This window comes from Oryza brachyantha, chromosome 4 (genome assembly GCF_000231095.2).
Source record: "Oryza brachyantha chromosome 4, ObraRS2, whole genome shotgun sequence".
NCBI classification, from domain to species: Eukaryota; Viridiplantae; Streptophyta; class Magnoliopsida; order Poales; family Poaceae; genus Oryza; species Oryza brachyantha.
Window position 1 is genome coordinate 1,598,866 of NC_023166.2, and position 16,961 is coordinate 1,615,826.

General features: G+C 43.4%; 2 protein-coding genes across 2 annotated transcripts; one reads left to right on the top strand and one right to left on the bottom strand.

Moving 5' to 3' along the window:
* Positions 1 to 7,507: 7,507 nt before the first annotated feature.
* On the top strand, positions 7,508 to 9,517 carry LOC102710869. Its single transcript, XM_040523018.1, has one exon. It carries the CDS (start codon positions 7,508 to 7,510, stop codon positions 9,515 to 9,517), a length of 2,010 nt encoding a protein of 669 aa, XP_040378952.1.
* A 4,429-nt stretch (positions 9,518 to 13,946) lies between these two features.
* LOC102711150 lies at positions 13,947 to 16,148 on the bottom strand. The gene has a single exon (XM_006653084.2). The coding sequence runs from the start codon at positions 16,146 to 16,148 to the stop codon at positions 13,947 to 13,949; it is 2,202 nt and encodes a 733-aa protein (XP_006653147.1).
* Between the last annotated feature and the right edge of the window lie 813 nt (positions 16,149 to 16,961).

Below are 16,961 nucleotides of genomic sequence, written 5' to 3' on the forward strand. Positions count from 1 at the left end.
GTTGGTATTAACCCGCATCGGGTATTAAATCGTTATCATCAGCTATTCACAACTAGAAATGATTAATGTGTAATATCATGAGCTACTTGTTCTAAGCAAGCTAAGCATTACCTAGGCGTAACTCTACTCAATTTATCCCTGGTATAACATGAATAAAGAAGGACAAACAACGGCATATTAATAGGTTACCCGTAAAATAAATACAGTAAATACTTTAAATAAAACAATGCAAGTTTGAATAAATAAAGCAGGGATTTTGCAACAATAGGGTCAATATGATAAAAAATGAATGCCACTTGCACTATTATACTCCCTGGGGTACTTCGGCGATGATTTCAAAGTAAATCGAAGCGTTAATGGGTCTGAATCTAAGCGACAAAGCACAAAAATAAATAAAACAGACACTACTCTACTGAAACAACACAAGAAAGTATTTTTAATGGATTCTTTGAATTTTTATGAATTTAATGAAATTTGAATGGACATAAACAGAGACCAGATGAATTAGTTATGAATTTAAGAAGTTTAAATGTGCTTTTAAACTTAACAGAAAACCTTAAATCGATTAATTGCATAATTAAGTGAGGCGCTGACGTCAGTGGAGGGGAGTGGTGGCGCCGACAAGTGTGGTCCACTTGTCGGTGGGAGGGGAGAAGATGAGTGCATGACAAGCGGGGCCTATGGGAGGGAGAGAGGCTAGCCGGGCTAACTAGTGGGCCCGAGAGGAGAGGAAGAGAGAGAGAGAGTGAAGAGAGGCCGATGGACGGGGCTAGCATGTTGGCGAGGGAGACAAGAGGAGGGAGGGGGAGATGGCGCCGGCGGCGCTCGGCTTCGGCCGACGCGACGGCTGTGACCGGAGTGGCGGTGACAGCTGCGCGGATGTCGGGCGGTGGCAGGGACGGCAGCAGCAGCGCGAGGGCGTGGCCGGAGGAGATGACGATGCCGAACCGAAGGAATGGCCACAACACTCGGCGAAGTCGACAGCCAGAGGCGGCGCGACAGCGCGGAGGCGGCGCGACGAGGAGAAGCCCAATGGCGACCGAAGCTTGGGAGGAGTCGGATACCCTATTTATATCCCAGAAATTAACTAACCTAACCAGATACAAATCCGTATTAATATCTAAACTATTAAACACATACTCTAATTAGAGATAAAATCCTAAACAAACTCTAAGATATGGATAAAGCTTATTTACACGGACTGTGATTAATTCCGAATCTATCTATAATCATCCGGGCCCAATCGTACTCCAATTCTTGTCTGATCCTGACTCTATCGGCTAAACCCGAGTTGTCTTTCGATTGATCGTGTGTCCGATTGCCCTGTTTCCTATCCGATTTGGTCTTTAATCGCTAGTTAATTCATAGCAGTCATTTGCTAAAATCTGGCGTTAACAAGTATCTTCATTAAATATTTTCTTCGTGGACCAACATATTTAATTATTGTCTTGGTTTACTCTGATCTTCTAGCTCTAGCGTGAGCATGTATGTATTTAGTTATTATTGTGTTGTGTTAGTAATTACCATAGCAATCTAGTTTTACTTCGAATTACACGCTTAGTGTCCTATCGGCTACTGACTGCATGTGCGATAAGTGCTAGATCAGTTCGATCGGCTGACTAATCTCAAAACTATCTCGGTTAAGTCCGATCGTTTGAGATAAGATGGTTGATTGAGCTATTTGATGGTTACCCTACTCATAATTCAGCCGACAGGACTTATTTTTACACATTACCATGAAATTTCTGTAAAGTCGATCATCTAACGCATCAGCTAGGGTCCTAAAGCGGTATCGGTTGTTCGGCCGATAGCGGTTTAGGTTTAACTGATTTCTATATTTATATCTTGTTAGTTATAGGATCAAACTGACTGGCACGCTTGGTTTTCTGAGAATTAGGTCCTACACTAGAACGTTCTACCAAGTGATTCCCAGGCCTTCGTGTGTGATATGTTGATCATATTTTTTACGTCAACGTGATTGCAATGACCTGAGTAGTACCTAAGTTCCTGGATTCAAATTTCCATAGGAGTATGAATTTCAGATTGGGTTATATGTGGGGCTAAGTACCCTACTTAGGCTAAGCCCAAATTAAAAAAAAAAGTGGTATAGATCCAACCGAACATAGAAGCCAGGCAAAATACCCTTTTCTAAAACCAACAATTAATTGCCGCCCTATGCACGATTGAAATTATTTCCACCTATGTTGTCGTGACCACGATTGGCAGAAGCATTAAATCCGGCATGTTCACGCTGCTGGCCGCCAGACCTGCGTCCTTTGTGGCCTATGGGCCATGTTGACTGATATGAATCTCCAGCTTAACGAAAATATTGGCGCTGCTCGAAGCTAAGTAGCTGGGAGCCTGGGAGTACGCCTCTCCTATAGTCATCGGCTGCATCTTACCAACAAGAGAGGACACTATAGGATCGTAAAGGTCTTTTTTATCTCAAAAACTAGTCATTAAGGTGAGAGGCTCACTCACTTATATCCTAGGTCATATTTGTCCCTCCACAACTAATATGGGACTATTCAACAATCTCCTCCTTCATACATTGGTGTCCATCAGCCCTTCACCGCCCCTTCACCGTATCCGAGAACCACCGGCTCATGGTCCATCAGGTATACGGGCCCTGCAAGCACCCACGGTCCTGTTAACACTAAAATTTGGTAAATTTCTGTATTGGATTTGGATAAGTTAAGGTGCAATCGCCGATAGAAATTTTATCCGCAAGAGACCGAATTCGAGAAGGAATCGTGAAGATCAAGGCTTGGCGGCGCAAATTTATCTATTAATTAGGATTTTTATTTTATCTCTAAGATATTAGAGTCCGATCAGAACTTGTTTGTTTTCTTTTATCTATTAAAATTGTGTCGTGTTAGAGATAAAGTTTGTTATTTCTTTTATCTCTTAGGAGTCGTGTCCGACATGGACTAGCATCCACCAAAAGGTATAAATATGTATGCTCGGGGTCATTGTAAATTATCTACAATCAGATCAATCAAATTTCGGTGCATCGCCACCCTCTTGTTCGAGGTTTTCAACTCCGACGGAACTTGGGACCTGACGTGGGGCATCGCTTCAATCTCCGGCGGAGGGGTAAGTCCTATTTTTCGCCGGGCCACGGTAATCGCATCGGATAGATTAGGACTGTCTCGGTTAGGTCCTATCTTCTAATCTAGTCATGAGATTGCCAGTTATCGTATCAGTTTAAGTTTAGATCACTTTCGTGCTTTGAGTTGATCTGGTCGACCATTTGAGTGATCTATGTTGGCTTGATATTTGCTATTTGACATATTCAATCTAGTACTATCTCGGTTCGGTCCGATCTAGTAGATTGCGTTTATCAGATAGTTTATATCAAATCAATGTATTTTGCTCACTATTTTATCGGAGTACCAGCCGATAAGTTATCAGTCATCAGCTCATTGGCATGATAACAATCTAGATCTGTTTAGTATCTATCCTAACATTGCTAGGTGTAATCTTGAACTGTCTCGGTTAGGTCCGATCTTCTATGATTATTCTTAGCAATCTGGGCTAGATGTTTTATATATCTTGGTTGTTTGTCCGTCATCTATAGCCGATGATTTTTTTCGATCTACATACTTATCATATTTACATCAATATTGTAGCCGATTACCTTACTGTGTTATTTTTATACTAATCGGTTTGATTTAGTTTAGATCGATAGCTATTTACGTTGCATCGGCCTATGAGAATTACGTGCAAATTGGTTTTAGCCGATCGCAGCATATGATTAATTATTTATTCCAAGTAATCCGTCAGCTTATTTATTAGCCTTATCGATCTTCATGTTTCCTATAATTATATCGTGCTCGCCTGCATACTATCTTGATTAAGTCCGATCTACGTATGTTTGGTTCGATCTAGTAATAAGTAACTTGGCAGATTACGTTGCTCTAATATTTAATTTTAGTCTATTTCTATTTGAATTTCTAGCCGATCCAAGCTTTTACAGCCGATCATTTATCCTATCAGCTAATCGTTGCAGCATCAATATCTAATCGGCTGGATATTCAATTACCTATCTTCTTGGTAGCCGATCGGCTTGTTTTACCGCTCATTTCATCAGTTTCAAGATCAAACTGACTGGCACGCTCACGCACTCTAAGAATTAGGTTCCGCACTGGAGCTGTGTAAGATTGGCTTCCAGGCCTTCGTGTGTGACACGTCAATGTTCATATTTTGGTGTCAACATGTCCATCAGGCCTTCACGCACTGTGTCCATCGGACCAAAGATGTTTAACTGGTCAGACTTTAATACCATTATAGGATCGTAAAGGACCTTTCCCACCTCAAAAGCTAGCCATTGAGGTCAGGAGTAACCCCACTTATATCCTAGGTTATTTGCCCTCCATAACTAATATGAGACTATTCAAGAGACACCACTGGCTCGAAGGTTTCATCGAGACCAGCAATTATATACTACATCCGTCCCTAAATATTTGACGTTGTTGACTTTTTTATACATGTTTGACCATTCATCTTGTTCAATTTTTTAAAAAATATGTAAAGCTATATATATGCATAAAAGAATATTTAACAATAAATAAAATGATATAAAAATAATAATTATGTAATTTTTTTGAATAAAATGAATAGTCAAGTGTATGTAAAAAAGTCAACGGCGTCAAACATTTTTTGGATGGAAGGAGTATGATATTAGATCATTATCATCAACTTTCTTACCATATGTGCCTATTTCATCGGCTAGTGCTCTCATCTTGGCAACGTGGTTCTGGGATTCAGACCGAAGGGCCGAAATTCACCCATTTCGTTAGGGCCCGAGACAACTAAAAACCGGCCAATTAATTTCGGCCCATTTTAAAAAATGAGGCTGACCCAAGGTCGATATAAGCCCACCTATGCATCCCCTAGGTATAAAAGTGCAAGCAACACACTGAAAAACCCTAACTTTCTTTCTCTTCTCTGTCCACTACCTTGATGGCGGCTGTGCTCCAAAAAAAAAAAGCCGGCGACAGAGAGGCATGATCAGCAAGATGGAGGTGAGGAGTAGCTGCTCCATTGTCCTACTCTCTCCCCAGCTCCAAATCCCCTGTTCCCCTCCATCTCTCCTTACAGATCGAGTCTACAATCCCCTCGTCATAGAGCTTTCCGTGGGGCATCGACCCAGTGCTTGGTGGTGCCGCCGGTGGTCAAGAAAATGGCGGCGGCAATCGGATGAGAAACATGCACAACATTGCAGCCCCAAATGATTGGTTGATGATGATGTGGCGAGAGGAGCTGCAATAAGGCAAGCGGCAAGGTTGTCACTGGCTTCTGAAGCAAGGTTCTAAATAGCGGGCTAAGCCGGTTAGCGGTTGGACTCTCCAACAGCTAAGATTAGCTATAGCCGGCTATAGCCACAGCTAAGGCATTTAGCGGATTTGAAAAATATTTGAAAAAAATTCAAAAGATTGATAGAATTTTGGCTAAAAATTGACACATTTTTTCTCTAATTAGTTCACCATAAATTCTTAGTTAATAATTTCATACAGAGAGTTCATAATTCATAGGATGAGAGATTGACTAAGCTTTTTAGTAGGACTGATTCCTGGCGGGCCCAAAATTTGATGTCAAAATTTTAGCGGCTAAATAAAGCTAAACGAAGGCTAATTTACCGGCTATCTCCGGCTAAACATAGCTATTAGCGGCAGGTAAATTATAGCGGCGATATTCAATTAGGTTAGCTTTTTCCCTCTTCAACAGCTATCTCCAGCTATAGCGGGAGATTTAGAACCATGTTCTGAAGGTAAGAACAAAGTAGTCTGATGCGTGTATGTATTTGTTCTAGCAATATTAATTGGAATTTGTTCATGCAATTTTCTGCGTAGTATCGGTACAAAGAATGAATGCCATGTGTGATAATGCTGGTATGATCCTATGAATGTTGTTCACATCTATTTACATTGCAAATGCATTTCTAAACTTTGACATTAATTTGTAGTTACTATTATTTTGCTTGTCATGGTTCTATTATCATTTTACCAATTTTTGTTGTTGTTTATTTGAATTTTGTGTGAAATGCGATCAAATTTCATCCGAATTTTCCGAAATTCATCAATTTCGGTAGGTGCCGAAATTTTTAAATCCCAGAACCCTTTGTGTTCAATAACAGAGAGATCTGCTTTCTTTTTGCTGGAGACAGCAATCCTCATGTTGATGAAGGACGCTGCACGCACGCGTCATTGAGGAGTACATCTCCTCAATCGTCCTCCATGCTGCGGCTGAGGTTTTAACATGCATGCTGCGACATGTGTCATGACATACCTGGACAGTGTCGTCAGCAAGAAATCCAGCATTTGTTGATCAGTCGTCATCCAATCTTCATAGCAAGAAACCTCCTTGTCGCCGTCTTTCACCATCTTCGTGGCCTGAGGATGGAGGAATTTGTGCAGCACCGGTGAAATGGCCATCAAGACAGGCACCTCCAACTGACGCAAGAACCAGCACTCTCCATAGTACATGGTTGTTCTTGGAGAATTTCTCCGAGATCGCGCTACCGCCAAGCACAATGCCAGCCACCGTCTTCGACAAACTCACCATGGGTCAGCATAGATGCAATTAATAGGTAGGCTCTGATACTATATGAAAAAAAATCAGAGGTGCAAAAGCATTGAACCTAGCTAGAGGCCGTACATTTGTTTATGAGCATTTTTCTATCCTTGAGGAGATACCATGAGGTAACATTATCTCATGGTACCTACTCAAGTCTTTGTTTATAGAGTATTTTTTTATCCTTAAGAAAGTACCAGGAGATACCACTGTTTTCTATGTAAATTTAGTATCTTCTAATATCTAAGGTACTAAGAAAGTACCAAATTTTACATATAAAACAGTGATACCTCATGGTATCTTCTTAAAAATGATAAAATTGCTCTTGTTTACACAGTGATGATAATAACCATCACCTTGGGCTTACATCTTGTTTGCGCAGAGATAGGATGGATTAGCGCTGCATGAGGTAAGCTAACTAACCTGACCATATCTCCATCTCCTATCCGTCCAGTCATCACGCACATACAACCATATACAAGATAAATACCTATATTTAACAAGGGGCGGTCCTTACGTATCAAACTAATATTTTAAATTAAAGTTTTACTCCCATACTTTTTTTTTATCTCGCGGTATAAAAGGAAACATAAGAGTAAAACTACAGTTATGGCTCTATCATGCGTTGGTGGTCCATTGTTTTCTTAAGATAGCCTTATCGCTTTAATCTTGTTCCTTGTATCTATACATTGGGTTGAAAGGGAACACTGCAAGAGAGCGGATCACAACCAAGGTAGTGCAATCAGTGAGCTGATGGTCTAGTTAGAAAAGTAACATACAGCAGGTATTACGTTTCTGTGATCACCAGACCTATTTATTGTTCAGTGGGAGCAGAAGCAGATCTGCCAGTGATCGAACGAGCTGTAGTAGCCTTTTTATTTATTCTGTGTTTGGTTTCATGTGCGTGGCTGCGCCGGCGATTTATCTCCGGATGGCCGCGTTTGTTAGTGATCAGATTATTGCTGGAACTAGAAGCGTGCAGATATTGTACTACAACAATGCGTATGCGTTGGTGCAGCTTCTAAACGCATATCAGATCGAGTTGATTGTGCTTTCCAGCTTCCTCCTGCAGGTTGTCCTCCTATTTCTAGCCGGGTACCGGCGGCGCCATGACTCCCCCGTTGCGAAGTCGATCGTCTTGTACTCGTACCTGCTGGCCGACTACGCCGCCACCTACGGCCTCGGCCACCTCTCGGTGATCACCTCCCGACCACCGCAGCGCCAGCAGCTGGTGGCGTTCTGGGCGCCATTCCTGTTGCTCCACCTCGGTGGCCCGGACTCCATCACCGCCTACTCCCTCGAGGACAACAAGCTATGGCATCGCAAGCTGCTTGTGGATTGCATCCAGCAGGTCCTCGGTGCCGCTTACGTCCTGTACAAAACATTTCCCGCCAGCAGCGGACCGTTGCTTCCGGCGGCGTGGCTGATATTCTCCGTCGGCGTCGCCAAGTACGCGGAGAGGATATGGGCGCTCTACAACGGAAACATCAGCACCATCCGGAGCGCCGTCGACAAGCAGGACACCGCCGCCGCCGACGATGGTGGAAATGAAGGGCAACGGTCGACTCAAGTGCCGACCGTTCCTGGAGATCGATCTCCCGAAGATCTCCTGATTTTTGCCCACTCCCAATTTCAGGTCTGCAAGGGTGCCATGGTTGACTCCTCCGGGGTTAACGACGACACATCTAAACTTGGGGAGACGATATTTTCCGTGAGATGGAAATGGGAGGAGAAATGGACGGTGTTCCAGATGGAGCTCTCCTTGCTGTACGACATCATGTACACCAAGGCTGGCGTCATGCACACCTGGCATGGCTACTGCCTCCGTGTGTTTTCGCCGCTGGCCACCACCGCCGCCCTGCTGCTCTTTCATCTGAGTCGCAGGACAAGTAGTATGGGTGCCACTGCCACCACCGCCATGAATTCTCCTCCCGTGCTCGTGGATGTCTTCATCACCTACGCGTTGCTGGTTGGTGCTATCCTCTTGGACATAGTGTCGCTGATGTCGGCGGCCGGATCGGGCTGGGCATACGCTTTCTTGGTCGTCGGCAAGCCGAGCGCAGCCATGTGCAGCGGGAGATGGCGCCGGCTTCATCGCTGGCTCGAGTCTCTCCGCGAGCTTGTCAAAGCGGCCGGCAAAAGAAAGTGGTCCGGCGCCATTGGGCAGTACAACGTATTGCAGTTCTGTGTCACTACTAGTCACGAGAAGAAGTACTCCAGTACCAGTGTAGAGATTCCTAAAGATGTCATGGAGGTTGTGTTCAACAAGCTGACCGAAGTGATTCTGAGGCCGGACTGGAAGAGGAAGTCTGAGGCGCAAAAGGACCAGAAGGGTCATCGTCGACGGAACGTGAAGGAGGTTCGTCACGAAGATGAGTACATCACAGTCGTAATAGGCGACGACGACGACATCACACTCGTAATAGACAACGACGACGGCGTTCCTCCTCTCGGGCTGAAGAGAACTGAATCTGGTACGAGCGAGCTGATCATGTCGAAGGACGACATCACAGTGGAGATGGAGCCAGAGGAGGAGGAGGAGGTGGAGCCGGAGGTGGAGGAGGACGACAATATCAGTTTACATATTCCTGATGACAAATTCCGAGGAAATATTGAGCAGCAGGAGAGCCAAGTGAGGAGTCGATCAGTAGGACCAACCGGGAGGAAGTCGTCCCCGATGAACTCGCTTGGGTTGATCAAGGCAGAAAGGGGTCAGCTCGCACTGGAGAAACTGGTGGCAAAGGAGTACGCAAAGGATAAACTCAAGCGGTACATCCGCGACGAGATTCAGGAGGGCATCCTTATCTGGCACATCGCCACCGACATCTACCTCCGGACCTCCGAGGAGGCGAAGAAACACGACGAAGACACCGGCAAGCTTGTCGGAGCGATCAATCTTCTGTCCAACTACCTGATGTTCCTCGTCGTGGAACGGCCATGAATGGTTCCTGGACTCGCCCTTCGCCGGCAATACAAACATGCCATCAACTACTGAACCATGCAGGCAACACTGACATGGATGCAGTCGATGCTAATAGACTCGCCGAATTTCTGACGATAACGGAGAATAATCCGGTGTTGAAGAAGGAAGAAAAGCTGAGTCTTCGTGGGAATGCCCTGCGGCTTGCTACCAAGCTTGCACACAGGCTTGCCGACCTCAAGAACAAGTCCCCAAAGGAGCAGTCCGATTCCGATACCCTGGAAGACAAGCCCGTGGACACGGTGGGGTTTCTGGTTCAGATTTGGGTGGAAATGCTCCTCTACGTCAGCCACCGTTGTAGCAGGGAGTCACATACCAAGAAGCTTAGTGAAGGCGGCGAGCTCACAACTGTCGTTTGGCTTATGGCCGAACAAACTGGCAAGTTCTACATCGACAAGGAATTAAGTGAAGAAGACGATGTTGTAAGATCAAAGAGTGATCTACATGTTTTTGTGATGAATAAATTGGTGGTTTGCGAGATAAATATTTTTGTGATATTTGATCGGACGGTCAGATCGTATGTATATGGGCAGTCAGACCTTTCAGATAATTGCGGTCAGACCGCAGGTATCTGGGCGGTCAGACTGGCAGGTCAGTCCCGAAAGTTTCAGCTTTCAGTTTTCTTTTCGGTTTCGGATTTGTTCTTCGTGAATTCGACTTCTAGTTGGTTTTTATACGTATGGGCACTGTTGTTTTGCTAATCATGAATCAAGTTGGAGATAGCTTGGTCTCGGAATATGGTTTCTTTATTAGATTCATGTGTAGGTGACTTGATGCCTCGAGAGAGTGTTGCCGGTGATGGATCGGGAGTCAACTTGGAGATAAGTTGACGTCCGGTGGTCAAGATATCATTCGGGATACTTAGGCTAGAGTTCAATGCACGTGGTGGTGAAGATTCCATGTGGCATACGATGGAGATATTGTGTGCGTATGGGATATGGAAGTTGAGTTCGGATAGAGTCCGGATTTGAGAAGATTTGTTGTATTACAGATAGAGATATGGTTAGTTACGGATAAGGATATATTTCCCACGAGATTGGGAATCCTAATTCGTGCTAGATACGTGGGCTTTGCATACCCACGTCAAGGTTATAAATAGGTACCGAGGGGTATGCCCCTGGAGAGCTTTTTGTGCCGTTTGAGAGGAAAAGTTAGGGTTTCGACTCGATTTCGATTTTAGATCGAAAGTTTTGTTTAGGAGTGCTTTCTATACACTTTGTAAATACTGGTTGATCAATAAAAGTCGAGAGATTCAATCTACATCTTGAAGCTTTGTCGATCGGCGTTTTTCCAAGATCCTGACGGTCTAAACGCAAGTAGGCTGGCAGTCTGACCGGCCACTCAACGTCGGTCTGACCGAGGTTATGCGAGCGGTCTGACCGGCCACATAACGGCGGTCTGACCGGTGGTACATTCGCAGTGCGACCGGAGGCTTCAGTAAGGCTTTTGTGAAGGTAATCTTTTGTTTCCGCGAAAAAATTTGGTCTTTGATCTACTACCATTCACTCTCCCTCTGATAGTTCTTTTACTATATTGCGATCCTACAGATGTGTCTGAGTGATTCATATATGCTACGTTATGATTGTATCTCCTTCTTGATCCCTGCGTGTGTTTCTTCTATGCAATGTAATGGATCAGTTAATAAATATTCCCTCCGTATTATATTATAAGATTTTCTAAGTTTATGTAGATTCATATGTACGCTAATAAATTTAGACACATATACAAAATATATACATTGATTCATGGATAAATATAAACAATCCTAGAAAGTCTTATAATATGAAATGAATGTGAGTAAGAATATACTTTTTTAGGCTCTTGCATTGAAAACCCAATGGTGAAAATATTTCCTCCAGACTAATAATATAGAGTAATTTTATAGTTCTTAATAAATACCAGGAGGTACATAAATTTGCCTTATTCTGGAACGGAGGGAGGAATGGTTACAGAACCCACCCTGTATCTACTCAGCTTCTTGTTGACAATGAACCGAAACAGATTCAATCATTCAAAGAGACAATGATGCGACGGAGCTGCCGCCATTTCCCTGAGCACAAAACTGCATGGTAGAAACAACTTAATTATCTACAGAAGATTTGAGGAAAAAAGTTCTTAACTAGTGATCATTCCACGTTATGGTGTTGGATTTCTGTGTCAAAGATTTATGTTAAATGAAAACCTCTACATGCCATAAAGAATCCACGGTATGGATGTGATCACTTAACCATATCTACATGTTATGGGTTGTTAAATGTATCACCTAATTTCCCGCAAAAAAAAAATTTATCACGCAATGATGAGGAGTAGAATATGTTTGTATACTAAAGTGTAAATTTGTTTATAGTACCACTGAATATATAGTAATTTTTCTATTAATAATAAAGCACATAAACCAATGGTTGACATCACTTTGAGTGATAATAAACAATAGTACTCCCTCCATATTTTTATCTATGACACCGTTGACTTTTAGGATTATGTTTGACCATTCGTCTTATTCCAAATTTATATTCAAATATGCAAAATTATAATGCATACTTAAAGTTATATAATAATAAATCATATTATAACAAAATAATTAATAATTATATAATTTTTTTGAATAAGACGAATGGTCAAACGTGGATCTAAAAGTCAACGGCATCATATAAAAAAATATGGAGGGAGTAGTAAAATTCTACCAGTGAAGATTACCAAAATTTATTTCCTTTGACTTATACTACAGAAATATATGATATCTTTGGATATGACTCTCGATTAAGTAGCCAAAAAAACACTAGTTATTTTTTGCATTACGAGGCCTATGTTGGTTTTGCAAATTCTTGCAAAAATGCGCCTTCTACATATTAATTGATGGAGATAACTATTTTAGTTGAGATTTGCTTCAGTCCAATAAAAAGTATCTCAAGATACCGGTATCTTGAGATACCAAATCGTTTCTGATTGTTGTATCTAACAATGCACATCCTATTCATCTAAATCCAACAGTAAGAAATAATTTGGTACCATAAGGTACTGATATCTCGAGATACCTTTTGTTGGACCAGAGCAAATCTTATTTTAGTGACAAAAACGATAGGAGTCATGGAGATATGCCAAGTCTTTGGCGGCTATGGGATGTACTCCAGTAACCTTACAACCTGTTCCATGTGGTTGCTTTTGATCTAGATCTAGCCTACATGTACACGGTCACATAGCTGAGATATGCCTGTCAACTTTACAAAATTTCAGTTTCTCTTTTTGGAAAAATAGTTTAGGCCTTGTTTAGATCCCCAAATTTTTTTAATCTTTTGAAACCTAAATAGAGCATTAAATATAGATGAAACGTTAAACTAATTGCACAGTTATGAAATAAATCACGAGACGAATCTTTTGAGCCTAATTAAGCCGTCATTATCCATAAGTGCTACAGTAATCTACATGTGCTAATGATGGCTTAATTAGGCTTAAAAGATTCGTCCCGTGATTTATTTCATAAATATGTAATTAATTTTTCGTTTCATCTATGTTTAATGCGCTATTTAGATTTTTAAAGATTTGATGAGATGTTTGTTGCAAAAAAAATTTGAGGATCTAAACAAGGCCTTACATCAAATAGCCCACAAAGATTAATCTGTGCAAAAACTGACTGCTTTAAGGATCACCAATGAAAATAATGAATGTAACAATTAAAATGCCAAAAGTTACCCCAAATATATATAATTTATCCAGATACAAAGATTGTTTCCGCCGCCGCCGTAGTCATCGCTGTCGCTGTCGACCGTAGCCACCGTCGTTCCCTGCTGGATCTCGACGCCAAACACACGTGGACGCACGTACGATTCGAGTCACCGCCGCTCGCCACGGACGTCTCGCACATCGCCGCCCGCCATCGCTGCAGTGGGATCCGTTGAAGCGGGATCCCATATTACATATGGCCGCTCAATAGTCGGACTATATTTTTAGGCTATATCAGACGCACAACGATTGAGATTTGATTGCTGAAATTAAAAAATAGTCCAATTAAAAAAACTTAGTTTTCTCATCATATATAAAATTTTAAAAAATAATTAGCATCTCTTCTAAATACTAATATCATCTTAGATTTCAGGAATTTATTTCCATATATAGATTTTGGCATTTTTTGACATTTCTGTTCAGCCGTAGATTTTTCATGCAGTGTTAATAGATTCAGAACCAATCAACAAATTGAGCGAGATGCAATGGTATATTATCTCTAGATAATAATGGAGAAAAAATATTTAACTACAAGTCGATCGAGTTACAGTACAGGTACACAAACGAGAGAGACCAAGAATCGTAGGAGATCAAGCCCATCAATCTGTGACACTGTAATCTCTCAGTATGGACTAGAGACACGAACACGAATGGGTAGTGTGCGTCGAAGCTATCTATCTCTTGTCTGCTTGACACGAAGTATGCGAGCATGTTCAGCAAGGATCCACACAACGGTGGTGAGCTCACCACCACGGCCGAGCTGCTTGGCATGCGAATCCCTACTGCATCGGATGGACACATTGATCAGCTGACGCACCCACTCCCTGAAGATGGCATCCGTCACATCCTCCGGCAATTCATCCTTCTCTCCTTCAGACTTCATCAAATCCGGGAACAGCCGCTCGAATTTCTTCCTGAGTGTCTTGTGAAGATTGCTTTCGTCACCTTTGTAACCACTCCTTGTTTCCCAGTTCAGGAGAAGACCTGCTAGCCTAGTTCCTTCTGACAGGATATAACTTGAGTCGTAAAGAACACTTAGGAAGCCTCCTGGTTCCATGATCTCCTTGTTACCTCCAAGCCACTCGTAGTATCTCACCGGTGCTAGACCTTTCTTGCTTTCTGCTTCAAGCAGCATGTCGGCGAGACGCTTCTCTCTCGCGTTAGAGCCGGCCAAAGATGGACTCTTCTCCTCCTTCCATTTTTCACCCAGAGCTCCAACGACGGCTTCGTACCGACTGCTCAGGGCGAGCCCCGGCAGTAGGTTGGGTCGCACCGCGACGAGGAACATCATGTAATTTGACAACACCCTGATTGCCTCCACCCACGCTGATGCCTGAATTTTATGGGAATTCTCGCTTAAGAGGAAGATGTCTGTGGCGATGTGCAGGATGAGAATGGTCTCCTGCATATCAGGAGTGAAATCGAGAGCGTTGTTTATATCCTGATGTGGATCAAGTGCATATTGAGGTGGAGCTGGAGGTGCAGCTGCAGGTGGAGGACAAGGATGAGACGAAACTTGGAGGGGAGGTGGGTCTCTTTTTGGGAAGGCCAGCTTCATGTTTTCCCAAATACGACTGAACAATGGCTCCTTCAAATGTCTTGAAATTTGTGTGCCCCTCAAGTTGTGGTATTCGTACTCCATCCACATGTTCTCCGGCGCAATCCGCTTCAACACTGAACTCCGGTAGCCGGTTGTCTTCTCCTTCTCATCACAAGTGCACTCGCGCAGCAAGTTGTACTGCCCAATGGTTCCTGACCACATCCTGTAGCTACTTGGCTTCTTGTTGGCGATCAACCGAAACAGATTCAAAGAGATGATGATGCGACGGATCAGCCGCCATTTCCCTGAGCACAAAACTGCATGATGGAGCCACAGTCTTGGCCTATCATTCAGGAACGAATAGGTCCATGTGGACGCCACAGCTCTAAGAAGCCATTTGATGTCCAAGATAACGGTGCTAGCCAGTAAGACATAGGTGATCAACACGTCCACCATCGCCTGCCCTTGCTTGCTGTGGAACCAAAACATCAGGAACGCCGTTGATCCGACGAACGGCGAGGCGAAACGGATGGCGTAGCCACCCCATGTGTGCACCATGGTCTTCTTGGTGTAGAGGATGTCGTACATGAGAGAGAGCTCCATGCTCACCACCTTGTACACCGCCTCATCCCAGGTGCTGGAGAGTGCCTCTTGTTCGTCGGCATCTCCATTCTTCTCGCCCAAATAATCGATGAAGGCGTCCTTGGTGATATAGAGCATGTCATGAGCGACCAGCAAGATCTGCTCATCATCCAGCTTCCTGCCTCCACGCCTAGCAATTTGCAGGCTGTTTCGTCGTCCTCCTGGACACATCTTCTTCTCATCATTTCTTAAGCTTCGCATGTTCTCCAGGTTGCCGCGCGACAGCGCGTAGTCTGCCCCCTCCACATACTTGAATATGGCCATGATGCAGACGACCGAGGAGATGAGGATCATGGTGTCGCCACTGCTGATGAAGAACCAATTCATGATAAGAATAGAGGCTGGTGAAACTGGTCCCATCAGCTGATTTATCACAGTTATCTTTTGGCGCCATGCGAGAACACTGTCCTCCAGTGAGTAGGCAGTGATGTTGTCAGGCATACCGGCATGGAGAAGCATGAACGCCACCCAGAGCGTCACCAGCTGCTCCTGCTGCGGCGTGCCGCCGGCGGACAGCTTGCCCAGCGCCGAGATCGGCGCCCAACGGGCCACCTGATTCGCTCCCCATAGGATGACGGTGCAAATGCTCGTCGCCTTGCGGCGACGGACTCCGGCAAAGACGACGAGCAAGATATGCGCCACGAAGCTGAAGATTACCAATCCCCTGATCGGCACATCGAACAATGCCATGGCCTGCCCTGCTAATACATGTGTCAGTCTAATAACGTGAACTAGTAGATGATCTAATTACGTGAAACACATCAACGATCGAGACGTACCGAGTACCGACCGCTCGTCGAATCTGATCAATATATGGTGTTCATTGGTAGGATGGTAAGTAAAGCTGTACTTGGTGCCTTGGTTGTGCTTAACAATGCTCGTACCCATCCATGATTTATAGGGATCTGAGCATTTTCATTTGCATATGATGCTGGATGTATAGGCTTTACATTTCATATTAGCCCAAAAGCTAATTAATATGCTACACTGCATGCTAGCATGCATGGCGATCAACCCTTTTTAATCATGTCATTGGCATATTCTCAGCAAGGATGTACTAGGTATGCACTGTGCTTTTGCAAGCCACGTAATACAAAAAAAACTAAAGGGATTAAAGGTAACGCACTGACCAATGTTGTTAATTTGTACAACTAGTATCTCCTAACCACCACATGAGCATCACTACCATACCAGGAATGGGATCCCAGTTTTGCTTCTGCCACAGCCTCCAAGTGAAACTAGCTAGGTAGTTAATTAAGCTTCTACCACAGCCGCCATGTGAATCTAGGTAGTTAATTAATTCCATGAAGGATGCCCTTTGCTCAAGATCGCAAGGAATGGATGTTCTTGATTCCATGTTTATTATCTATAGCAATTTTATATTACATAGATATACTCATAAAATTCTCTCTCCGAATTTTCAGATCAATCCAGCCATCTCATCGATCACGTTATATGGTTGTGGAAGAGTATATAAGTGCGCATAAAAAGTTAGTGTCTTTT

Coding starts and splice junctions, on each gene's coding strand:
- LOC102710869 (XM_040523018.1), top strand. CDS start 7,508: ATGGCCGCGTTTGTTAGTGATCAGATTATTGCTGGAACTAGAAGCGTG.
- LOC102711150 (XM_006653084.2), bottom strand. CDS start 16,148: ATGGCATTGTTCGATGTGCCGATCAGGGGATTGGTAATCTTCAGCTTC.